Source organism: Muntiacus reevesi, chromosome 4 (assembly GCF_963930625.1).
Source record: "Muntiacus reevesi chromosome 4, mMunRee1.1, whole genome shotgun sequence".
NCBI classification, from domain to species: domain Eukaryota; kingdom Metazoa; phylum Chordata; class Mammalia; order Artiodactyla; family Cervidae; genus Muntiacus; species Muntiacus reevesi.
In genome coordinates, this window is record NC_089252.1 from 144,403,261 (window position 1) to 144,430,112 (window position 26,852).

At 40.4% G+C, this 26,852-nt stretch overlaps 1 protein-coding gene across 11 annotated transcripts in view; it reads right to left on the reverse strand.

Moving 5' to 3' along the window:
- Positions 1–26,852, reverse strand: part of SCN8A (sodium voltage-gated channel alpha subunit 8) — a 119,713-nt gene that overhangs the window by 66,023 nt on the left and 26,838 nt on the right. For 4 of the 11 annotated variants that reach the window (XM_065934371.1, XM_065934365.1, XM_065934366.1 and 1 more), the window contains exons 2-10: positions 25,610–25,728; positions 23,522–23,611; positions 22,547–22,675; positions 20,674–20,765; positions 11,223–11,444; positions 9,654–9,717; positions 8,433–8,574; positions 6,705–6,911; positions 5,185–5,478 (exon numbers count right to left, since the gene is read on the reverse strand). In XM_065934371.1, the coding sequence (XP_065790443.1) occupies positions 5,185–5,478; positions 6,705–6,911; positions 8,433–8,574; positions 9,654–9,717; positions 11,223–11,444; positions 20,674–20,765; positions 22,547–22,675; positions 23,522–23,611; positions 25,610–25,728 (1,359 nt within the window). Of the gene's footprint in view, positions 1–5,184; positions 5,479–6,704; positions 6,912–8,432; positions 8,575–9,653; positions 9,718–11,222; positions 11,445–20,673; positions 20,766–20,920; positions 21,013–22,546; positions 22,676–23,521; positions 23,612–25,609; positions 25,729–26,852 lie in introns of all 11 variants that reach the window. The other 7 variants (XM_065934372.1, XM_065934367.1, XM_065934369.1 and 4 more) reach the window with 4 other exon arrangements.

A 26,852-nucleotide genomic window follows, 5' to 3' on the forward strand; every position in this document is an offset into this window, starting at 1 on the left:
TCCCACTTAGCCTTGTACCTCTTGCATCTAGCCCTGATCTGGCCAGTTCCCTAAGGAGACACATCCTGAGACTAGCCACCCTGGCCCCTCCCCAATCTTAATTTTCCTGGATTGAAGAGTTTCATTGATGACTCGGGACCTGTTGCTCTATTAACTCCTGGGATTCAGCTAGTTTATGAGATGGGTCCTGTTTTCAAAATCTTTCCTATCAACAAACCAGGAAGAAGCTTCTGGTCCTTTTCAGGCAGTCACATCACAGCTAACTAAAAATACTACTTTAGGTGTCTGCTTGGGAGAACAGCTCTGGGATGTTCTTGATTTGAGGGCATGGCCTCAGATTTTACAGAAAAATTAACCGGGAATTTCAGGGCATCCATGTCAGCTGTCTACTGGAATGAAGCTTAACAATGACTAGGATGTTTGGAATGTAAGAAATTGATGATTTAAATGTCCTATTTCCATGCCATAGTTCATCTTTTCTTCACTTCACTTTTTCTTTCCAATACAACAGTGGTTCTTAAAATGTGGTCTGGGAACTCCTAGGTCCTTGTGCCCTTTTTACGGGGGGTGGGTCACAAGATTAAACCACTGCATAATAATATTAAGAAGATGTCTGCCTTTATCACTCTCATTTCTCAGAGGTACAGACTGCAAGCCTGACAGCTTCCCAGAATTTAAAGACTTTTCTTATGAGCTTGAGCGAGAATGTATGTGATTTTTTAATATTCTGTGTTAGTACTTGGAAGAGCTGCATAACTCAGTGAAGTGGTATTTCCCAAATGATCAGTGCAGGATCCTACAAATCATTCAAGAATTAAATATCTATGGCATAAAATACAACAAAGGATTTTAATGTAACAGTACCAAGTTACTGATACAGTTTCAGCTTCCATATTGGAACTAACCATTTAAAAACCTACTATTATCCAATTTTGGAATAGCATCAAAGAAGAATATTCACAATTATCTGAAAAGGTTGTTAAAATATTCCTCCCTTTTCCAACTATATCTGTATGAAAACAGATTTTCTTTAAATACTTCAACCAAAAGGAATATTGCAACAGACTGAATGAAGGTATGCTATTCTAGCCATCTCCCATTAAACCACAGATTAAAGAGATTTGCAAAGATGTAAACAGTACTATTTTTTCTATTAAATTTTTTTGATCTGGAAAACAGTTAATTTTTTCAAAAATATGTATGATTTGTGTTAAACATAGTAGGTTTATCATTACCATTTTTTCAATAAATCAGTAAATGAACATTATAAAATTTCTTAATTATTATTTCCAATACAATAAATTAAAAAATCTCTTTGGGGTCCTCAATAATTTTCAAAGATATGAAGACAAAAATGTCTGAAAACTGCTGCAGTAGAATAATTAAAATACTTTGCAAAAAGGGACTTTATAAACTCACCTAAAGCCTAAAAACACAGCAATAATTTTATGTCTCAAGAGGATCTCAAGCTAACACTGGAAATCAACTGTACTCCAGCAAAATTAATTAAAAAAAAAAGTGGCTCTCAGCAGATCTACAGTACAGGCCACTGATGTTCACTTGAACTGTGCGGTGGGAAAACCAAAGTCACCTTCAGTGTGAAGCCAACCCAACAGATGACCATGTATGTGTGGAGGTGAGTGGGGAGGGGATGGCTAGAGACTGCAGCACAAGACTTATGGTCAGAAGGACCTGGTTCAAATCTTGACTCCAACACCTACTAGCTATATAACCTTAGATAAAAGAGTTAATCTCTCTAGGCCTCAGTTTCCTCAACCATTCTTTCAGATAAAATCAGAGAAACTTCAGGAGAGTCCTAGGACAAAGAATATCACTACCTTGCAGTTTCTAAGGAAGTCTTGGCACTCAGCCATGGCCTCAAGGAATCCACAGTTTTTTCCGATGGGGAAATGAGAAGAAGTGACCATTTTCATGCAAAGCAGGACATCTCAGAAGCCCAGCTTTATTTTTTGAGCTAAGGAGCAATCACTGCAACTCTGTGCTGAAGCCTATAGATTAATCAGAGCCCATTCAATAGCGAAGTGTTAACGGCACTAAGGTATTTATTAACAAGTTTAGGATGGCTCTCAAGGCAAGGGCTGGATTACAACAAAGCTACAATCACACTTTCCCTCAAAAGAGGCTGAACTAGGAGAAAGGTGAGGTGAAGGTGAGACAGAGATGGTTCCAGGCCATAAAGAAGTTCCAGAAGGAGTTAAATCAGTTTTACAAAAGTACTTCATTCATTTTTCCAACAAATCTTTGAATGTACACAGAAGTAGGCCTTAATTTTAGGACTTTATGTGAGAGAGGACAGGATATGAAGATTAGTAAACATAAAAGCACAGAGAGTAAAAAGCAACACAATGAGGGACATATAAAACATAACGGAAAGATGAAATGATAATTTCTAACTGGGGGTAGGATGGGGAGGGTCAGGGAAGGTCTCTTGGGAGAAGAATGTGAAGAATAAGTATAATGTGGACATTCAGAAGTGGAAAAAACAGGGCTTCTTAGAGAGGTTGTTTCTGGAGCAAAATAGAGGGTAGAAAAGAAGCATCATGTATGAGAAGCATCTAATAGCTCTCTCTGCTATAAGTACAGGGTGCTTTGATGGGGCACAGGGCCTGCAGACCATAAAAGGGAAGCTGAGTCCCGGGAAGCAGGGTGCTGTGAATTCAATGCTGAAGGGTTGGGACTTCTTTAGTAAACAGACAGAACCTGATTAGGGGAAATTCCCTCTCTCAATCTTCTTAATAACTGTTTTAAGCTGTCACTATTTTCTTCAACCCCTCATTCCCTTCAATAACATTTTAAATTTCCTATATTATTGAAAATGAGACTGTCAGGGGTCATCTTTGTCCATTTCCTGCTCCCCGTCTACAAACTTATCCACACACACACACACACCCCTATTGCCCTATGTATGTTTTTTGGGGGGCGAGGACAAGGTGCCCCCTTTCTATTCAAGACAACACCTATTCTCACATCTCCCAAGACTGTTCTATTTTCTTTTCTATTCTACTCTACTCCATTTTCTACTTCCATCTCCCCTTCTTCTGGGTCTCCCCCCATAACAGATTATAGAAATGCTTATTTTCACCCACATTCTTTAAAAAAGTTTGAATGGGAAGTTCTTTCCATTCAATATGGCATCCACCCTTACCCTGGACTGAAATCTGTCTTTCAAGTTCTCAAGGACTTATACTGCCAAATCCAACAGACATTTCCAGTTCTGATCTCATGATGCATCTCTGTTAAGCTTCAATCCACTGATCGTTCCCCTCCCTCTCCCACCCTTGCGCTCTGCAGCCCTCACTGCACTCTTGGTTCTCTCAGCAGCCCTCATGACCAATATTCACTTGTTTTCCTCCATGAGGTCCATCTCCAAAGCCCATGAGCATCAGTGTCATGTTGCATGTCACTGTCCTTTTGCCTGACACAATCTCTCCACGTCGTCTCAGACAGTCTCTTGGTTTCAACCACTATCTCTTAGCCCAGGACCTCTTCCCTGAGCTATCATTTGACTATCCATGTGTCTAAATTGGTTTCCCAACAAATAATTCATATTTGGGATGTCCAAACTGGAACATACTTTTCTTCCAAACCTGGAATATTCTTTCTTGTCTTCTTGCTCCTCACCAACACAGACGCTCATTACCTGACTAACCCCTGTTTATCCTTTATTGATCTTCCCCAGAAAATCTTTGCTGAAGCTCCAGACTGGGATAGACCTGTGCCTTCTAAAACAGCTCTGTGTATTTCAACTATGAAACAATACCATCAATGCTATCATGAAAATAATTTTTTTTAGTGTATCTGGCTACCCCACTACACTGTAAGTTCCCTAGGGCAGACATGGTGCTCTAACCACCTTTCAATCTCTAGGACCTAGCACAATCCTTGACACATGGTAGGCACTCTGTAAATGCCTGGTAATGAATAACCAAGATATGTTTTAGGAAGCGATTGGCTGACAAAACATAAAACATGAAGGAGAGAGAGACAGACCAGAGGGAACGAAGCTGTCCTGGATAACTGCAGTAGGACAAAGTAATATAAGGTCTGAACTAAAGTAGGATTAATAGGAACAAAAAGAAGAGAGTGGACATGAGAGATTCTGCTGTGATAAAACCAACTGGACTAGCAAAGGACTGAACTGGGAGGGGAGGGAGGTAAGGGAGAGACACCATGAATCATCTCTGGGAAATGAGAAAAGACTCTGGCTTCCCTGCCGTACTCAGGAACTGCAATCTATTCTATACCTTACAGACTTTCTTTAAAATGGGGCATTAAATAGCTTAAGAATTGGATTTTGATGGTGTTCTTTGAAGTTCCAAAATATCTATTATATCATGAAATGTATAGTAATACAATGCTCAATAATTATCCATAAGTCCTCTCCCTTCTCTCTCTCTTAGCTTCCCAATTTAGCAAAGTTGGGTAAAACTAGAGGCTTTTAATCTACCATAGGCTAATTTATCAGCATGACATTATAAATCTAGAATAATTAATTACCAGAACTTGCCACACTCAAATAAGGTGACCTAAAGAGTTTCATGACTTTTTTTTTAACCTAAAATTACATACAACTCTTAAACAAAGGTATTTGATCTAAATTCTGAAGTTCAGATGATGATGTTCAGTTCAGATGATGAAGTTCAGTTCATGAAGTTCTTCATGATATTTTAGAGCAGTGGTCTCCAACCTTTTTGGCACCAGGGACCAGTTTCATGCAAGACAATTTTCCACAGATCGGGGTAGGGGTGGGTTTCAGGATGATTCAAGCACTTTACATTTATTGTGTACTTTATTTCTATTGTTATTACATCAGCTCCACCTCAGATCATCAGGGATTAGGTCCTGGAGGCTGGGGACCTGTATTTTAGATTAAAAGGCCTGCTGGAGTGACACAGAGTTTCTTGCTGCAGTAAGTTTGCCAAAGGTGACCAGGTTGTCCTGGGTGAGATTTAGAGCAGAGAAGGGAGGGTGGGACTAGAGCACAGGCAGCCTTCATACACAAGTAGCCCTTCTTCTTAGAGGAAAAAAAGTGGAGTGTGGAGGTGGCCTGAGGATGCAGGGATGGGACTGGAAAATGTAAACCTGAAGGGGAATACGAGAATCAAGTAAGATTAGGAAACCTAGAATTTCTTAGGCTTCTGTGACCCAGCACAAACAGCTTACCTGATTCATGATGGAAAACTTCCTCCCTATTCTGTTGTCTGGGAGCCGAAAGCCCTTCCTCCTCATACCATCTTCTGATTCTGACTTGAACACCTTCTCAGGATCCCCTTTCTCCTCTCCTTCAGAGAGCTCCTTTTGCTTCCTCTTCTTTCTCCGGTTCCGTCGCTCTTTGGCACTCTTGGAACTCAGTTTAGAGATTTCAGATGAGCTGCGGGGAGAGCCTGCTCCTTCTTCACCTTCTTCCTCTATGGCATCTTCTGAGACAGTTCCTGCTGAAGTGGCCATCGCTGCCGCCTAGGAAAGTAAAATTTCACAGCAACAGACCAGATTGGAAGCAATTAACTAGAGCCACACAAAGCTAAGCCAAGTGGTGGAGATCACTTCCTTCCTTTCCCAAAGACAGGGAAAAAAGGAGGAAGGAAAACCAGTCTGTCAGAGGACACTATGGTGGGGCCTGGTATCTCCATTTCCTAGCTAAATTTGTATGGTGGCACACAGCCCTGCATAATCAGAGTGGAACTTCATGGTGAGAGCTTTGGGACTTACTCTGTTTAGTATCTCAAACAAGAACTTGGCTGCCATCTTGATACCAAATGATCTTTTTTTGGGCAACTCTGAGAATCAATACTATATATTATGGCCCCAACAATGTAAAAAATACATTAAAAAGTAAAGTGTTATCAGTGATAAGAAAACAGACCCCGTATGATTTCAATACCTTTAGACCATGAAATTTTTGCACTTTGTTTTATGACCCAGGATACAGTCCCATGTCTCCCAGTTTATAGTCCATGGGAACGTGAATAGAATTTGCATCCTGCTGTTGAGTGAAATTATATAAACCTTAATTATGTTGAATTAGTTCATAGTGCTTTCCAGGTCTACTGTATCTTTCTACTTTCCTGTTTGTTCTATTAATTTTTGAAAGTTTGATACTTAAATTGTAACTAAAAATCTTAATCTATCTATTTTAAAATAATTGTACAGTGGAACTACATGTAACTTTGTTCGGTATTTTCCAAGTCTCCTATAAATATCACCATACTTTCATAATTTTTTCTAAAAAAAGTAAGATGTTAGGGTGTTAGTGGAATCACAAGTTTGTTTTTTAAATTTTACTTCAATATTTTACTTGTATCTTCTTTTCAAGACTCGTTATGAACACAGAGAATCCCTGAAGGAGATCCTCATGTTTCCCCCAATAAAAAAACCTATGCTTACATGATGCATTATATAAACTGCTCTGGTCACTTTTTTTTCCCTCTCTCCAGCTATCACAGCAGTTGTACACTGAACAGTTGAGAAATTCAACAGAAGATCATATTCACAAACAATTTGGCCATTAAGACAAATGTAATAATTGGACTGACCATCTGCAGTTGTTATTTGGGTTATTTCAATCAGATCAAAGACTTCTATCAGACAGTGTGCCTGAAAAGATCAACTGGAGTGGCAATCAGATGGGGCCTTAGTCACCACGATCTGGCAGGAAGGACTATGAAAAACAGCTGATCACCAACCTGGGCTTCTTCCTGTTGCTTCTTAAGTTGCTCTAACATTGCTTTGAATTCAGCCTCTTTCTGCTCTGCCTCCTCCAGTGTTGCCTGATTCTGCTCTTCATAAGCCATGGCCACCACAGCCAGGATCAAGTTCACCAGATAGAAAGAACCCACAAAGATGACCAAGACGAAGAAGATCATGTACGTTTTCCCAGCTGCTCTTAAGGTCTGTAAAGACAAAGACCACTTCTTAAGTTGCTTGCATCAAACGAATCAGGCTGAAAACATCTCATGGACTGATGTTCCTCTGCAGAGGCAGTACTGCACTTTCAACAGGACCATCCTTTCTTGTGTGGAACTTCTTCACACTGCAGACACTCAGCATCCCCAGCTGCCAAATGGCCTCCCCTACCCCCGACTCACAGGAAATGGCAGCAGTACCTCCTATTCACTGTTGACCAAAAAAAAAAAAAAATTCTCTTCCATTCCAAATACTCCTAACATACTCCTTCCATACAAAAATGCTTACTTTTTTAAAAGGAAAAATTGCTCTGAGCTAAGAATTATGTTTGACTTTGTCAGCTGGTTTTAAAACAAGTGTGAAGAAATGAAAACAAGACCTCAGGTCATTTATATACTGGTCTTCAAAGAGCATTTACAGACAAATCTCATCTGTGGAATCAGGCCCAACTCATAAGAAGTACCTATCTTGAGTGACATCCTTCCTTAGTCTTTTGCAATAGGATGAGTTTTCAAAGAGGGATATAATGTAACGGATGCGGCGGTGGGGTAGGGCAGAAAAAGGAAAGAGGATCCTAAGAGTATTCCTTTCACTAGCACCAAACAAACAGACATCAAAGAACAACTGGGTTTTAGGTTATATGCATATACACAGGACCCATTATCACTTAGTTTTCATTTTTATTCTTCTCAACCACAAATATTTCATGGAACTTAGCATCAGTTACAAATATTTCATGGGAATACTAGGCTGTACAACAGAAAGGAAGAATTCCAGGAACTCCTAATAAGAAACTTTCACTGCAAAAAAAAGTTAGTTCAATTAAAGGGTTTCCTTCATGCCTGAGGGGTTCACAATTCTTATTATCAAACTAACTAGCATCATCAAAGGCTTACAGTCAAACGTAAAACAATGGATTATCAGAGAATTTCTAAGTTGGAAGACCCTCAGCAGTCATCTAGACTAACTTCTCTATCACACCCAGCAAAATTAAATGACTTCTCCAGAGTCACCAAAGCAGGCCAACAGAATGGCAGTTTGACCTTAAAAAAAAAAAAGTCACAATGTTCTTGAAAAAATACAATTGTGTTATAAATCTCAAAATGTTGACATATTTAGGCTCCAAGATCCTTATGGATAAAACGTCATCTTTATAATGTCTAGCAAAGTGCCTTACACAACATGTTTAAAGAGGCCCTAAGCCCAAACATCCAAAAGGAGAAATACTGAAGATGGTCTGCTGAAATAGGAAGGACAGAGATAGCAGATTCCCAGGCCAGGCAAGAGGCTCTCAAGTCTGTGAGCCTCTACAGCTATACATGATGAGCATGAAAGAAACTGGGCTGAGAGCTGGGAGAATTCACTTAATTTTATAAACCCGCTGACTCTGAGAAATACCACTCTAAGATTCTGTATAATGTTTTCACCAAGGGTCTCTTACACAGAATGTCCCCAACCCCACATATTGTTATGTAAATTCCATCACCAAAAAACATGGTATTACTTACTAATTGATACAAGTTTTCCCAGTAGTCCTGGGTCATAAGGCGAAATAATGCCAAGAAGGCCCAGCTGAAAGTGTCAAAGCTCGTGTAACCATAGTTGGGATTCCTTCCTGCCTTCATACACTGGTATCCCTCTGGACATTGCCTGAGGAAAGAAAAGGAAGCACCGGGCTTTTCAGCGTAATCCTACCCGGTCATCAGCTGGAAGTCATCTCTATGACCTTGCAGATAATAAACAGCCATCTATAGAGGCTATGCCAACAAACAGGAACTTTTAAAAAAGAAGAGGAAAGAAACAAAGTAGCTAGGTGAATTTTTAAAAAAATGATGCCCTGGGGACAGTCTAGGATCAGAATCACCTTAAAAATGCGGACACCTCTGTCCTAGACAAGACCGAGGAATAAAAGCTCTGCATGTGGGATTCATGAATTTGCATTTTTAAGGGGCATGTCAGATGATTCTTAGGCATGCCAAAATTTGAGAATCACTCTCCTAGATTCATATCAATGTGCAATTCAACCAAATTTAACTTAGCTACTAACCTAAATGACAAATGCCTAGACATTCCTCTTAATCATCTCTATTCTCTTAACACTCACTGTGACAAACTGTATCATACTGGGATTTCAGTGATCTCAGTTATAATAGTTCTTCTGCTTTAAGACTCACCTGATATTTATTCCAATGTAATTTCTAGTATCTATCAATACTTCAATATAGAAATTAAACGGACTTCTAGTTAATATCACTGAACTGAATATGTAAAAATGGTTAAGAGACCAAATTTTATGTTATGTATATTTTGCCACAATGAAAAAAAGGCAGGGGGGAAGATAATACATTGCAACTCTTTTCCCTCCCACATGCTGTCAGGCCTGGCATATTTTGGGTCAACCTTGGGTGCTAACCTATCATGAAAACAGTGCCCTTACTTGATAACTTATTGTGTTAAGACAGAATGAGTGGCATCTACAAGACACAGGCAAGATATCTGGTGTTACAGATCCTATCTTTTAAATCTTTGATTTTGGCTTAAGACTAATAGCCATCTTCACCTACTAGTGAAATGTCAACTTTGGATGGGCAAATATAAAACAGAAAGAAAATCTGAGTCAACCAATTTATTGGGCCCACTACATGAGCACAAAGAAAGTGAAAATACTGTTCATTTTTGTGTGACACATTATTTCATGGGAGGAGAATAAAATTAAGTGAGCTACTTACCCAGCATCAGAACTGTTCCCACAGAGCAAAGGTTCCAGCATACCAGGAACTATGTAGAAATTTGCTGGAAAAGTTTGAAGAGGCAGGAAATGAATAAGGCAGATTTAAGTGAATGAGAGAATAAGGTTACACTGCTTCTAACTAGCCCAGTAGAAACAGTTATTGATTTTAGCTCATATAAATCTTTTCTGACAGCAGTGAAAGCTGGTAAGAATTCCTTCCCATTAACTCTCTTCCTGTATATATTTAACAATGAAAAGTGCTCCCATGTGGGCTTTACAGCAACATTCTTTCCAGACACCCGATTTCTACTTGTATTAGTACCTCAGATCTATATGCCACATTCTAGTACTCAAATCAAAGGGTCTAAAAGAGAGGTTTCTGAGTTCTTCACCCCTTTACACAACTCTACCCTTCTAACCTTATAACTTCTCTTTACCATAAACTGATCACTAGTAACCATGTCCTATTTTAAATTAGAAGACACATTACCCTTTCCTGTTTGTGTCCTTGGAATCCTCTTTGAACACTTTCTTGTGGGTACTTAGCTGCCTTTATTTCCTCAAAAGTGACTAATAGTGATACTGCTAATTTTCCCCCCTAGTTTCACAGAAGTACAGGTGGCGCTAGTGGTAAAGAACGCCCCCCTCCGCCCCCAATGCATCTTTAAGAGACTTGGGTTCTACCCCTGGGTCAGAAAGATCCCCTGGAGGAGGGTATGGCAGTCGGCTCCATTACTTTTGCCCAGAGAATCCCATGGACAGAGGAGCCTGGTGGGCTACAGCCAATAGGGTTGCAAAGAGTCACACATGACTGCAGCGACTTCGCACACACGAACACTACTACACCAAATATTCCTAAGAGTAACACCCAAGTGCTCTGGTTCCTGAAATGAACTTGTTAAAACTCCTAAACTGTGATAGGATCAAACAGTTACTTGGAGATTACCCGACTTCCCTACACCAGACTGATTGCTAAGGTCTCAGTAATATTAAGAAACCTAAGTGAACAGTGAAAGTGAAAGCTTCTCAGTCTTGTCCTACTCTTTGCGACCCTATGGACTGCACCCCGTTAGGTTCCTCTGTCCATGGAATTCTCCAGGCAAGAATATTGGAGTGGGTAGCCTTTCCCTTCTCCAGGGGATCTTCCCAACCCTGGGACTGAACCCAGGTCTCCTGTATTGTAGGTGGATTCTTCATTGTCTGAGCCACCAGGGAAGCCCAGGTATACTCTAAATGTTTAAATATCTCAGGGGAAAAAAATGATTTTTCATCAAGTTTCTAAGCTCGATTTTTCAAAGCAAAAGTTTAGTGGTACATGTGAAAAAAATATAAAGTTTCACTTATCCTTTTAAAGGGAGAGAAAAGAGAGAAGGGGTGAGAGGGCTGATATTTGCAAGCTTCTGAAGATAATCTGACCTCAAGGAATAGGAGAAAGTTCACAAAGCTTCTCCCAGCAGTCTTGGCCTTTCTTTCTGGCCCAGGCACTTTTGTACAGCCCAGGGGTAGCTCCGTCATTGGCACTGGAGACAGACTTTCTCCCCACTCGTGGAGAGAAAGGGCTACCTACTTTTATTGTTGATGTACTCTTCCCAATCAAAGCCCTTGGTGCCGTTTTCAAGATAGCTCTCGTTGAAGTTGATGGGCCACACCACACACTTGTTTCGCAGGTTTCCCATGAAGAGCTGCAGTCCGATCAAGGCAAAGACACTCAGGCAGAACACTGTCAGGATCATCACGTCTGACAGCTTCTTCACGGACTGAATCAGGGCACCCACGATGGTCTTCAGGCCTGAGGGGAGAGAACCCCCAGGGTGAGAGTTGCCCCACAGCCCTCCCCACCTCCCCCAACCTCCCCTTCAGCCACTCCTCCCCACAGCACCACCCTTGAAACATGGCCGCTTCATCTTTTATACCACGGGAATGACAATGGGTCAGTAATACTATCAATTTTCCCAGGAGCATCCATTTTTAAGTCAATACTTCTGGAAAAGAAAGTCCCTTCTCCAGTATGTGGCTCTCTTCCTGGAAGTAGTTTCTTGTCTCTGACTGCTTCTCAGCGACTCAAATGAGTCAAGCTCTTACTTGCCCGGGTGTCTCCGCAATTGCTGCTCCCTCTGCCTGGAATGCTTCCTCCATTCTCTTGTCCCTCCTGCCTGCATCCTATTCATCCTCCACTCTCAGCTGAATAGCAACTCCCCCAGAAAGCCTTCTCTGACTTCACAACTCTTCTCCCTCCCCTACTATGACTATTTTAACAGCACCTATTAGCTTCCTCTGTAGCATTTATCATGGTCATAATTAATTATATCTGTCTCGTTCACAGCTGTGTTTGTATGGCTTAGCCCACAGCAGGTACTCAGTAAATATTAGCTGAACAAACAAATGGAAAATCAGGAATAGAGGCGGCATCCAGGTTGGAAAGAGAACTACAGGGAAGTTTCAAAGCCAACAATAGATGAGAAGGTACAATAATATTTTCCCAAGAGCTCTGGAAATGCCAATGTATTGAAAAGGTTAATTATTACCAATTCAGTATTTGTGGTTTGTCTTTTCACTAAAAAATACGCATCTTCTGCATCATATATATGTCCTGTTCTCTACAACTAATCTTTTTTCTGTCCTATATTTTAAAAAAACACATAACCCACTTGAATTGGAGGCTTAAAGGCAAGCCACTGTTTCAAATGTAAATCTGCAGGCAGATTTCTTAAACGCACAGGGAGAGATCTGGGACAGGAGACAAAGCAAAGTATGGCTGTGGGTTCACGATGTTTGGATCAAGACTGAGTCTACATGTGGTTCTCCTGGGCATGCCCACACATCAGCTACCTGTAAGACATGGCCTAGGAAGCACTGAACACTCCGGGGGGCCGAAACACCAGGACGGACAGAGCAGACACAGGGCCTTGACATACAGTCTCAGAGGGAGCTTATCCCTGAGTTACTTCTGAAAGCGAGAATATCCAGTGAAACTCTACAGAAATCCTGATCCTGGCTCTGAAGTATGAGTCTGGGTAGATAATTATTAACCTTAATCAAATTATACCACTTACTTGTGTGGCCTGAGCAATATACCTAACCTCTTGGGATCTGTGTTTTCATCTCTAAAATGGGGATACTTATAGTTAAATATCATAAGGCTGTTGTGAGCGTTAACTAAGCGTGACTCATATAAACCCTTAGCACAGTACCTGGCACACAGTAAATAACTCAAATGTTAACCACTTTTGTCTGAACCTCAGTTTACACACCTGTAAAAAGGTATTGATAATACCAATCTCGTTGGCTTGTTGTAAGGTTTAAATAAGATAATGAATATTAAATACCAAGTACACTGCCGGGTACTTATATCTTGTTAGCTATCACTGTTATTCATATGTTGCCCTCCTCCAAGAGGTATGACTGGGATAATATCACTGCGTGGCTAACCTTGTACGATGGTGATCTAATGGGAGGTGTGGACATGACTCTTCTTTTGCTGTATTTTGCAAGTAACCACCTAGAATTTTCAAAGTTAAGCCTGAGAGTGGTAATGGATGCTGCGTTTAGCATAAGACCTGTCACAAAGCAGGCACTTACTCTGTGTGTGTGTGTGTGTGTGTGTGTGTGTGTGTGTGTGTGTGTGTGTGTGTGTGTGTGTGTGTGTGTGTGTGTGTGTATTTAATTGAAGGATAACTGCTTTACAATGTTGTGGTGGTCTTGGCCAAACACCTAATATATTTTTAAGTTCTTGAAAGAGTAAATGCATATGAAATTTTCTTCTCTCTTACACAGATATCCTGAAAGACATGGAAGAGAAATTAAGGTAAAAAGAGTCAAGAGTTAGACTGTAGAGACCTCAGCGTGCAAAGGCCTGGGCTTTCTCACAGAGTGGGCCTCTCCTGGAGGCTGTGGCCACCAAAGGGATCAGGAAGAGCTTGCCTGGGCTCCAGGACATAAGGCATTTCAAGCCGGATTCCTTCTGCTCACAGGGCTGAGCAAAAAGAGTACAAGGCAGGAATCAGAAAGCAGGAGTTCTGGTCCTGGCTCAGCTTCTATCTAAGATGCACTGTGTCTCGGAACAAACTTAAGGGCACCTCCCAGCCTCATTTTCTCATACACCAAACACAGGTAAGCGTAAGAGCACCTGGCAGTGGGCAGTGGAGGAAATAAGAGCTCTTAAAAGTAAGGTGGAGATATTTGTTCGTGATTAAGTGGTTGTAGTTTCAATCTTTTATTCCTAAAGTTCTGGGAAACTGTGTATTGTTATCATGCAGTTAGGTAAGAAGGTATTGGTGGTATAAAATAAAAGGCAGCTATAGAGAAGGAAAAATTGTCCCTGTGTTATGGAACTTATTCCAGTAAGTTGCTAAGGAACAGAGAAGTCCTTCGCTACATTTGGTTGGGTTGAAGCAGGTGTATACTGGGTCAATAACTCAATTCTAGGTCCCTAAAATGACAGTTATGTTTTCAAAAAGAGTGATTTTTTTTTTAAAGAGTAGTTGATAAATCAGAATGGAAAAGAATATAAAAAGAATGTATATATATGTGTACCTGAGTCACTTTTGCTGTACATCAGTAATTAACACAATGTTGTAATTCAACTCTACATCAATTAAAAAAAAAAGAGTAGTTGATAGGTCACTGAAGAACGGTTGTAAAGTTCCTTTTCTTGAACTTCTTTATGAGGAGCTCATAGAGCAATCTCTCTTGAATGACTCAGACCATCACCTATCTGAACACCTGATGACAGTCTCAAGCCACCTTTTACTTCTATTTTCATGAACTGAGTTGTTAGCTGTCATCTGTATTAGTAACAGGAGGATAAAACTTTAAAACAGTCAAACCAATGCATTTGTGACATTAACTCATTTTTAAAAACATACAATTTGAGCATAAGTCTAATCTGATTTTCCCTGGCTGGGAACTTTCTGGACAGTTCCAAACCCTATGGGAACAGGAATTTCCAGGCAATGAGCTCAAACCATCTTCTATTCCATAAGGCCAGGCTAACAGCAGCCTTGTTTGTAGGAAGTGACCTTCTCTTAGTAGTTAGATGTCAGGATGGACATCTGACCTAAATCTAGATCCTGAACTCCAGGAGTTTGGAATGGGGCAAGAGAGTCCAGTAGCCTTTCATGTGGTGAGAATGATAATAAATAAATGTGGGAGCTGGGTGGTAGCCATATTCTATCATTATATTAGGATATTTCTGAGAAGTAAAGTCAGTATGCCTAGACACAGAAAAAGGAAACAGATGCAAGGAGAAAAGAAATATGAAGACAAGGTAGTCTTTGGTGTCTGGGGCTTTCTGGCTCTGTGTTCTGGTTTCACTGGCTTCCAGAAGCCCCAAAACATTCCAGCCTTCAATGTCCTTGAAGGATGCTTGTATCTTTCTACTTGCAACCAGAGATGTTCAACTAAGACACCAACCCTACATGGAACTCCTCGTTTTTCTGGGGATGGACCTGAACACGCACAATTAGCTGGTTCAACATCTGTTCTCCATTAACCAGAGGCCACTGCTGACGAAATCTATAAACATGAGTCCAGAAGGCTAAAATATATTTTTCAAGTGTTCTGCTTTGAGGTCTGATCAACACCTTGGTGAAGTTCTTTCAGCTTTCAAGAAGTTTAAAATAGAAACTCAAGTTGGAAATGGTATTCATAGGGCCACAAAGGAACAAATCTTAATTAAACAAAACTGATCACTAAATAACAGAATGGCCATCCACAAAGTCTGCTCTCTAAGATTCTCCTCCAGATTGTTAGGAGAAAATCCGAGGGAGGCAGAGGAAGAAGAAAGGCGATTAGCCTGATGTCTGTAGTGAAGGTAAGCACACAATGACTCAGCAACATTCAATGCAAACAGTCACTGCATTCACTCAGGCATCAACCAAGACTCTTCCTCCTTCCATAAAAGTTGATAACTGCAAACGACCATATCTGCAGACATCAATGCCAATTTAAGGAGATGACGCCCTCAATGCTTTTCTTAAGCTTAACCTTCATAGTCTGGCTAGCAGGGGCTGCCACATACTAGTTAATGCAGCCAAGCAAAAGTCCTGCCCCTGCAACCAGCAACGAAAGCCAAAAAAAGTAAGAAGTTGCTGGCAGAATTCTTGACCTGATGCATGCAGGACTGGAGAATGCCACTGCTCTGGCTGTAAGGATAAGCTGTCTACTTCCTCTGCTGGTTCACAATACCATATACCAGAACAAGCAAGAAAACCGACTATCCAAAGCAGAGCAGAATGCTCCTTCATGTGACTCCTACACAACAGAGCGTGCAACAGAAGCCACGTGGGGGCAGGTTGGACAGCGAGAACTCTTGGAAAAGGCTAACATAACTAGCACTGGGATGTGTCTGAGCAGAAGCAGTTAATATATTTACTACAGAACAAGGAAAGGCAGCTGGACCTAATGTACAGAAAGGTCAGCTCCCAGGCAGGAGTGGGACACTTAAAGAACTCTGCGAAGCAAGTGAAGCTGCTACCACAGAATTTTATTCCACCCTATGTCCAAAGGCACCTCTGAACCTCCTGTCTCATTTCCTGATGCCCAGTGATCCCTTGAATAAATGAACAAAGCCTGCTTACGTGCTGGAATCCAGGGAAATCAGCTGTGCATACTGGGATCAAGATTTTCCACCAGGCTGACGCCAGATTATAAATAGTCAATTTATCTTTCCTGGTTTGTGACTCAGGTTGAGAAATCTAACGGGTTTTAAGCCACATGAGCTATTCCTCCTACAAAATGAACATCGGAACAGGCCTCAACAGCCGTTAACACGCGGCCCTCACAATAGTCAAGGAATGGCTCCTCAGTCCCACAATCTGGCTCATCCAGACAAGTCCTGGGGTACAGTTGCGCCCAATCACTCTTCTCTGCTGCAGATTCAGTCCTCGCAATGATAGTTCTTAGAGGTTCTTTAGATCAAGAGTAACGTGCAAGAGACTTGAGGGCCCTAGATTTCTTTACTCAAGACCAGATAGATTCGTATCACAAAGTCTGACCACAATGAAACTAGCTCCCAGTGGGGGCGGAGAGATCCCATGAGGCCTCAGTGTTCCACTCAGGACCATGGTGGTAAATTTCAGCTGTCTACCTGGAGAAACAATGTGGAAAAGGGAGAAATACAAAAGCTACTGGATTAGTAACCAGAGTATTTTAAAAGAAACAATGAGTCCGAATACAGTCTTAAAACGCATTCTATTCCCCTTTACTATGCCGTAGAAATTGCTACATTCATAATAGGGACATTTTTTAAAAATGCTGTCTTTGTGAATACTGGGGTGGGAGGGAGAAGGACCTCTCATTTTCCCTGCTTTGTATCTGATACCACAAGTAAAGAGAGAGAGAAGGTAACAGAAATGAAAGCAGAGAAATATCAAACCCAAGAGAAAAATAATCAAGAAATTACAGCTCTAGAGAGAGCAAAATGGTGAACAGAAGGAGTGCTTTCAGAGGCCATTTCAATGATGATGGAAATGAAAATGGACCAACAGCGAGGCCCTCCCAACCAGTTTTATTTATACCAGTAAGTGCTACTCTCTAAGGAAACTCTCGGAAACCTGCTTTAAGATGTTCAGCGTATCTTGGGGGCATGTCAGTCCTGGGGCATGTGGCCAAAGCCCACAGAGGATGAAACTTCTGACAGTCACTTAGAAGTTCCTTTTGTACCCAGATACATGCAAAGTAAAAACAAAGTTTTAAGACATACAGCTTTCTATACAGAATACTTCAACGTCAAGTTGAATACTTCAATGTCAAGTTGAATCTGGCAAGTTCTAGAGCAAAAGAAATTTTCAAAGGGTCTTTTCCTGTAACTGGTCCCTTTAGCACAGTTCGCGTGGCACTGTTCTTCAAGCCGAGTCCTCTGAAGCAAAGGGAAATCATGAATGACAGGTATCCAAGTCTTGAGTCAGCAAATAAAGAGGATCAGAATGTGAGTTCACGCTTTTCTAAGCCACAAGAAGGGTCTAACTTGAAGCATCTTGTATAAAAGGCTGGAGCTAACTGATACACTGTACTCTCCAATCTTCAGGAAGTCCTGGCTGCCCTGACACATCCAGACTATCTACCGAAGATGCTAAGAGGGAGGACAACATCAGCCCAGGTGAGCAGGGTAAGTGCTCTAGGAAAGGAAAAACTCTCAAAAAGGGAGTTGAAAATTGTGAAATTTTACAGGTCCCTTGTCAGTTCTGTGGTAGATCTCACTTCTGCTTTTGGCAGCTTCGGCAAAAGCCTACCATCAAACTGGGAGCAGAAGGCAAAGAAAGTGACAGTTCCACTGAAGTGGCCGATGAGAAAACTTGGTATGCAAAGCAACAGCTTTCATTCAGAGGGAGCTAAGGCCCTGCTCTGTGACTGCAGAGTCAAAATGACTCCAATTTCCAATCAAGAGATGGCTCAGGTTCACCGACTCAGACTGAGGTTCCCCACCGTGGAAGTAGACCTGGATAACAGGCAGGGAGGCACAGGAAAACAGCCCTCCACAAGTAGAATGGGGAGCAAAAGAACTTGGGATAAAAAGTCACACTTTAAGAATTGACTATATCATTGACTTTATTATCCCTTAAAGTTATTGTCAAAACCCCCCCAAAGCTAGCTCAACTAGGAGGTGCTTCTAGAAATAGGAATCCAATAACTTATTTTAAACTGCAAAGTTGGTGTCTAAATCTTCACACAAACTCTTTCTTTGGGTTTAGGTTTCTTCTTTATAATTGCTACTGCTAAAATCATTTATATAGGACTATTACAGGCCAGGCACTGTGTTTATAGATATATTTTTATAATACAGAATGCAAAACTAGACATTAATATATACCTATAAAACTAGAGCATTAAGGATAAATAATGTGCCATCAGTCAGAGTTATCTTGCAGAAATGCTGTGGTCAGAAGTTAATCATACAGCAGAGACAGAGACAGAGGCTAAGAGCTGGAGCAGAGATAGCATCTGCTGCCCTAGTTAGTGAGGAGAGCACAGCTTTCCAATTTAGTTCTGGAAGAGAAGTTTTGAGATCACAAGAACATAAAGGGACAGATGCCTTGCGGAGTACACTGGGGGAAGTGAGTAGAAAACATGGCATCATATTTAAAAGAGGCCAGAGGAGGAAAGAGACCAAAAGAAAAATGACAGTAAAGACTTGGTGGTACAGATGTGTTACAAAAAGAAAAAAAAAAAGACAAGGCCTGCTTAAGGATTAGCCTGCCATCAACAAGCTTCATAACGGTGCCTAGAGAATGAGCTGGATTTTCTGTCAAAGGGATTTATTAATAAAATGGCTAAGAACTAAACTTTGACAAGTCACGGTTATAGTTTTTTGCCAATAACAATATACTGTAGGGGACTTCCTTGATGATCCAGTGGTTAGGACTTTGCCTTCCCATGTGTGGGGTGTGAGTTCGATCCCTGGTCAAAGAGGTAAGATCCTACATGCCTGGCTGCCAAAAAATCAACCCATAAAACAGAGGCAATATTGTAACAAATACAATAAAGACCTTGAAGATGGTTCATATAAAAAAAAAAAATCTTAAAAAAAAAAAAGAATATACTCCACTGACATCTAGCCTCTGGTTGACAAGGAGTAAGCTACCATTGCTAAAAATAAAGTAATTCATTCTCAATAGGGCCATAATTTATGGGCCCACTTCATGGCTCATGTTTGTAAAAGTGGAGAAACTGAGATTTACCTCCCTGAGGTTCTCAGTCAGCAGAATTCTACCTCTGTACTTCCCTCTTTCTGCATTTGATATCTAGATAATGTTGAAAAGGAGAAGAGTATTTTTGGTGCAGCCACAAGAAGAGCCATGTGATGCCAGGAATAGGATGCCTCTGTTCTTCATGTCCCTGTTTCTACAAAACTGCAGCGGAAAGCCTGGCCTCTTGGGAGTCTTCCTTCCCTAAAAACTCCTGAATACAACCAAAGTCCAACCAGCAACAACACAGTCTAGACTTCTGCCATGTTTCTGCCATGTTAGTTAGCCTACTAACTAAAATATCTTTCCTTCCAGATTTTAAGACTGGTCTTCTGAAAGATAGTTATTACCGAGCAGCAAGGATTTGAATTAAATTAATTGATCTCAACCTCAGGGGGCCATCGATGGGCTTTGCTGGGGAGGCGGTGCCTATGAAATTTCACCTGGTTCTCAGAAGGATACAAAACCTTCAAAAGGTTAAGAACTATTGGGCTAGCTCAATCAGAATCAAGAAAAAGAGGCAAAAAATGTAAAGACTGTCAATCAACTACCTCTCAACTAGTCCCTGATTACTTTTTTTTCCTTGTAAAGTACTTTACTTTTTTGTTTGCCCATGTGCTTAGATGTATCTTATCTTACCTTTGACTTTTTTTTTTTTTAATGGCACCCACATAAGCTTTCATTGGGATTTATGTCTGAGAATGGTCTCTGAATATATTATGTAGTAGATACCTACTGGTTCTTATTCTAGTGAATTAAGACAGCAACAGTATGTGATATACAGTGATTATCAAAGTTCAGGTCACTAACACCAAGGCTCTTAAATTTGTCTGGAACACTGGACTAGTCAATGGGATAAGGGTTCTTCTGTGATTAAATAATTCCATTAACACAGTAACAGTAAAAGTGCAATTCTTTGAATAACATCCCATCAGCAAACCATGCGACAGGAAGCCTGGAAATCACAAGCAATGGAATGATGGTGAATGTTAAAATTACTGTAATTCCATGAGGCCAGGAAGCAAATGATTCATATTCAAACAGACAGCTAGCTCCGTGACAATTTTTTCAGGTATCTTAAGATCCAAGTGACTCTTAAGCACGTGCTTTTTCAGAGCATGGATGGAAAGGGGGCTGCATGCCTTGCAAGCACTGTCAGAGCAACTTTGGCTTAAGGACCAAAGAGCCATTGCAGAGAACATCTCCTGGGAAAAACATGCGAAATGCAAGGCCATCTCAGCTGTGCTGACGCTGCTTCAGGATGTGGTGGACAGAGCAAATGGAGGAGATAAGAGGAGATGAGGCAAAGTCAGTTTGGTGTTTCAATTTCCTCACCTGGAATTACAGAGATCGTTTTCAAAGCTCGGAGAACCCTGAATGTTCTCAGCGCTGAAACATTGCCCAGGTCCACAAACTCTGTCACATATCTGTAGTAAGGGAGGCCACGCACAGACACAAATGACAGACACGGACACACACACACACCAAAGGAAAAGAAACGAAACCACAACAAAACAAAAAGTACAATACGTCACGTCAGGGCCCTAGCCCAACACCTAACACCAACCCCGGGCCATCTTACCTGGGATTACCGAAATAGTTTTCAAAGCCCTCAGAACCCTGAAAGTGCGTAGAGCTGAAACATTGCCTAGGTTTACAAACTCTGTTATATACCTGCAGAATCAAACCAAAGTTAACTTGTAATGGTACCACTGCGCGAGGGTTTGAGAATAGGGGTAAGAAAGGGTCTTACAAGCAAGATATGATTTCACTTTTTTCCTTGAAAAAGAAAAGTTTCAAATATAAGCATTTAAGGAACATATTTTATTTTTTTCAGTTGGGCAAGGAGAAAACCAAAGTGTGTTTGAAAGAAGTGATACCACCAGAAGGCTCCTGGGGCTTTCTCACGCAGCATCATGATGTGCAGATCCCAATCAGAATGACTACTCTTAGTCCATTCTCTTATTCCAGTTAAAAGGAAGGCCAGGAGGTATTCAAAGGCTTATGTCTCCAAGTTTTGTGAATAATTTCTTAGGAAAAGGAGACAGATTTCTGCAGCAGGAGCCCCATATAAACAAATCTACATTAAAATAACTTCCTGGTTGACAATGGAAAAAATGCCTAAATCTTTGCATATATGACTTATCCAAGAGTTGTCTGCATATCGTTGCAGTCATGCCCACATACGAAGTTTTAGCTTGTGACATACAGGAGAAACACAGATCATGGGATCAGAGCCAATATTCTGTTAAGTGTTCATTTAATCACCAGCTCTGTGCCTAGCAAGGACACACACCAGTGTATTCATAACTCTGGAAAGCTAGAAATTTTCTTAATATAACAGAAAGTCAAAGTTCCAGTTTCAAATGTTCAGTGTGTATCATTCATTCACACTTTATAGTTGAAATACATCTTTGCATCAGATGCTCAGATCCAAACATATACAAATGCACTCAATCTCTTACACATCTGTGTGCACACATATAAACACACACACAATCTATACTATACCTTCACCCCCTACCAAACCACAAAACACTTTCCCCAACATGAAAATGCAAATAAAGTCTGCTACACCTCTTCTATCATCATCTAAGTTTCCCGAAGAGATGCATTTTCATCGTTAAAACAATACTAATTACATAGAGCAGCTAGCATGCCAATGTGGAGTTACATTGATCCCAAGTAATAATAGTTTGAAGCTCTAGTCAGCAATTCTTTAGGAAGTGAGCAGATTGGATACTTGGCTTATGCGTTGACTCTAAAATGTGTTCTGAATTCTATAACATCTGGACAGCCTCAAGAAATTACATGTAACATAATATACCCAGGAAAGTGAGTTCTAGCCTAAGGTTTACACCTAAAAAATATGAAGTCTTCACCAAGGCCTCCTAGTGATAATTATGTATACCCTGGTCAATGTTATGGGGGAAACAAAATATAAGGGAGTTGCAATAGAAAATCACTTGCTACTTTTGCTCCCATCTGCTCATCCTCTCCCATATGTACACCCTGTCACTGCCTAAACCCCAAGAGGCCTTCATAAGAATCAGACATTGTCCATACCACTTTACATGGTTATCCTTTAATTCCTCACACAACTAAGCCCATAAACTCACACTTACACTGTCATACAAACACACCCAAGGGTACAACCACACACATGCAATCACACCCAGAACAGCAATAAAGTAAGCAGAGAACTTACGCCATCATGATGACACTGAAATCTAACCAGTTCCATGGATCCCGTAAAAAGGTAAAGCCATCTATGCAGAAACCTCTTGCAATGATTTTCACTAGTGATTCAAATGTATAAATCCCTGTGAACGTGTACCTGTCGAAAAAATGGATAGCTTGAGGCAATTTCTAAACAGAAAAGAACTTTAAATGAACCTTCTAAGAAAGCACTTGCTGACATGCAGCCTCACTTAACAGAGACAAAACAGAAAGGACACAACTGATGCAGCAGAAAGGAAGTGAGGAAGAGAAAGGGATGCATCTAATGAAAATTACTGAAATGCACAAACCAAGAAAGTTGGAATGTGGCACTGGGTCCTGAAGGGCATCACAAAGGAATAGCTCTGTACTGCCACCTAGCACGTGATCATTTTGAACCAGGAAAGGAGGCCCCAGAGCCAATTTTCACTTGAAACAACATGAAAAGGAAGGCTAAAGCTGGAGAAAAAGGCAGTATCATCAGGAATTGAGGGTAGAAGATGGTGATGGGCCAGTTAAAGCTTTGGCTAACACAGGCTACCATAGGAAAGGGCAGAGGTGGTGAGTCGTCACTTCCACGGCAGGCTTTCTCTTTCTAGAGTTGATTTCTAAGGATATTTCTTCAATTCCACATGTATCCTCTCACCCACTCCGTGAAATAAAATGTGGGCAATAATCGAGAAACAATAATTTCCAGAGTTGATTTCTAAGGATACTTACTTCTTAAATTACAGATGTATCCTCACCCAGTGAAATAAAAAATGGGTAATAACCTAGAAATAATAACTTCCCGAGTTGATGTTTAAGGATATTTCCTAAATTCCACATGTATCCTCATCCATCTCTGTCACATGAAAAGTGGGCAAATGATTTTCTTCCTTGATGGATAAGCTGTGCAGTGCAAGATGTAGTGACTAGATATATTTAACAAGTGAGCAGAAAAATAAATACACGAGCTACTTACTCCACATTCTTCGACCAGTCAGGAGGGTTACTAAAAGTCATGAATACACAGTTGGTCAAAATAGTGCACATAATGATCATGCTAAATACTGTAGAAAAGAGTCAAGGCAGAATATACAAAATCTGGCCTGCTTTTATCCTCAGGAAGCAAATACATTTCACATTAAGTATCATGAGAATTAAAATCAGTAACCTGAAAGGAGACAAAGCACAGAGGAGGAAAAGGCAAGGTGATAATGAAAACTGTGGCCACCACCATGAACCACATGAGTGCCACCATATGTATCCACACCCAGCCAGAGAATGTGAGTGGACACAGCAGGATGGTCACTCTTTTTTTCAAAAGGGCTGTCATTGTTCTCCTTTTGGAAAAACATTTTTCCTTCTTACCACTTATGCCTCTAAATACCTTTTTGCCCAGTAACCAGAAATCTTGCAGTCTGCCAGATGCCAAAGTCATTGGATGAGAAAAACAAATTAAATCTATCTATGTTATCGAGGAGTCATTTATTGTTAATTATCTTGCATTACCAGTTATTTGAAAATGTTCATGTATTTAACAGTTTACTTTTTTCCCATAGCCCTTCAAAGGGCTGTGTCCTTGCAGGGCAAAGCAACAGTTAATGTCTGCTGAATCTGTCAAATTTGGGAAATCAGTTGTGGTAAGGACTGGGTAAGGATTTTAAGGACATCTATACCACCGTACTCCTAAGAATCAGGTAACGAGGCAAATTCATCTGATCTTTCTGAGAGTGCCCAGGAATGTTTATGGGTAGCAAATCATTTTGCTGCCATTGCGATTCCATCCAAGATCTTGCTCAGCCCTTCTTGTTCTTGTCTGGCTCAGTCACTAAGTCATGTCCGACTCTTGTGACCCCATGGACTGTAGCCCGCCAGGCTCCTCTGTCCATGGGATTTTCCAGGCAAGAATACTGGACTGGGTTGCCATTTCCTTCTCCATATTCTTGTCTACTGAGAAGAATTAAACTGCTTTAGATCAATACGAGTTACTTAAACTGCACAGAAGTCATATCTCATCTGTTACTAATTCACTCTCTCTTGCTGATGGCATTCACTACCTTCATTCTATTAGTGGAGTTTTAGAACACTTCTTACAGCTGGATTTTTTTCTTCCCACAGCTGGATTTTTCTTCAGGGAATAACAACATGTTCTGGTTAGAATAGAAAAAAAAATCATCCTCTGATCCAACAAGAAAGGAGTCCATTGTGAATTATTTATTTTCTTATAAATCTTTAGATTTCAGAACTATGTTGCTTATAAAACCCACAAATTCCAGATCAGGCTGCTAAATTCTTAACAAAAACAAAAGGTGCAAAAGCTTAACAAACCTGTTTATGAAGCAGCAACTGCTGGTTTCTTCATCCTACTTGGAGGATACAAAACTCTGAAGCATGGGACTAAGTATCATCAAATTAAATACCAGCCATGAAGGTTTAAAGTTACTAAGTGAAGTTGCTAAACCCATCGTGTAATTTTTCATCTGTCATACGCTCTCCTATATTAAGGAGATACAAAGTCAAGCCACATGAGTAAACTGGCATTTTCTTTTAAGGGGGGCAAAAATATATATAAAAAATTCATATCAATCCTGCAATCTAGATCTAAACCTGTGCACCAAAGAGGCCATTTAATCTGAGACATTATCTTACTTCCTAAGTTTGTGGTTTAAGAAATCAAAGCAGATCTCTAAAACACTTGCTCAATTATTTATAGTAGCTTTTCAAAAATTCTAATATGGGCTTTAATATGTAAAAAGCTGAATAATACAACTTGTTATGAAATTACTAAAGTCTGAGTGCTTTAAAAATTAAGACTTCAGTAAAGTTACCATCTTAACCTGTCCCTCTTAACGATACCCAGAAAATTCCATATTCCTGTGATATCATCCTAAGAAAAAAGAAATCTGCTGAAGCTCAGCTAAGGTTTTAGCAGAAGTTCTGACTGGAGGAATAGTCATCTACACCAATGATAAAATAGTTAATATACAATTAGGTGGTGGACATTCAGAAACACATACCAGTGAACACACAATGGCTACATTCACTCCACATTTGCAGAAAAGGATATGAATGTATCAAAATTTTAATAGCTATTCTTCTTATCAGGTTAAAAGGACTTAAAATGTACAAGGCAGGCGTGGCACTAAATCTGAAGAGAGTTTTCCCTCTGTTTAATACTACAAAGGTCTGCGGAGAAAGAAAGAGAGAAATTATTAAAGCACAGGAATTAATCACCACATGAAATAACATTTTTTTAGGCAAGAAATAAACTCACATGGACTCATGTTTTACTTCCCAATTTGGTGTCTAAGGAAACAAACCTTAAGGCAATGTACTAAGGCAAGAGAAACTGCTTTCCCTCATCTCCCTTCCTTGCACTGCTCCAGATTACATTACAAATAGATGACACTATCTTAGCAGTTTTAAAGATCAGACTTTTCTTTCAGAAACAAGCCATGTCAACTATACCTAAGCTGCCTGTGCCTGCTCTGGACAAGATTCTGAAGTTTATTAATTTAGGATTCATTCACTCAACAAATAATTACTGAGTGCCAACCATGTTCCAGGCAATGTTCCAGGTGCTTGGGAAGGATCGGTGAACAAGGCCACCCTAGTGAGAGGAGCTTATGTTCTAAGAGGGGAGACAGACAATAAATAAAAAACCTAATGAGTAAGTAAATTATATCAAATGTGATACGTGCTGTAGGAAAAGGAGGAAGATCAGGGAAAGGCAACTCGAGAGTGCAGGCATCAGAGAATGGGTGAATGTTTCATTTTTTAATTGAAATGTTATGCCAATCTCTGCTGTAACAGCAAGGTGATTCAATTATACACATATATACTTTCTTTACCATTATGGTTTATCCCAGGGGATTGGATGTTGTTCCCTGTGCTATACATTAGGACCTTGTTCATCCATTCTAAATGTAATAGTTTGCATCTACCAACCCCAAGCTCTTGGTCCATCCCTCTCAGGTGATCAGGGTAAGCCTACTGAGGAGAGAGATTTGAGCAAAGACTCAAGGAGGTGAGAGGAGTTATTCATCTTGTTGATATTTACCTACCAAGTCTACTCTACTTAGCTTTTAAGAACCTCCATTATCAGCCTTGCCAAATTCATTCAACTACATTCCGAGCATAAATCCTCCTGTCGTGCCAAACCAGAACAGGTTATAGGAATTCAAACTTTGGCCTGGGCTCTCATTGCCCATCCTACTCAGATGCCTTTTCCTGTTGCATGAATTATTCAAATATTTTGGAGCATCTGTTTTGTGCCAAGCATTGTGCTAAGCTTCTTGGATACGAGCTTG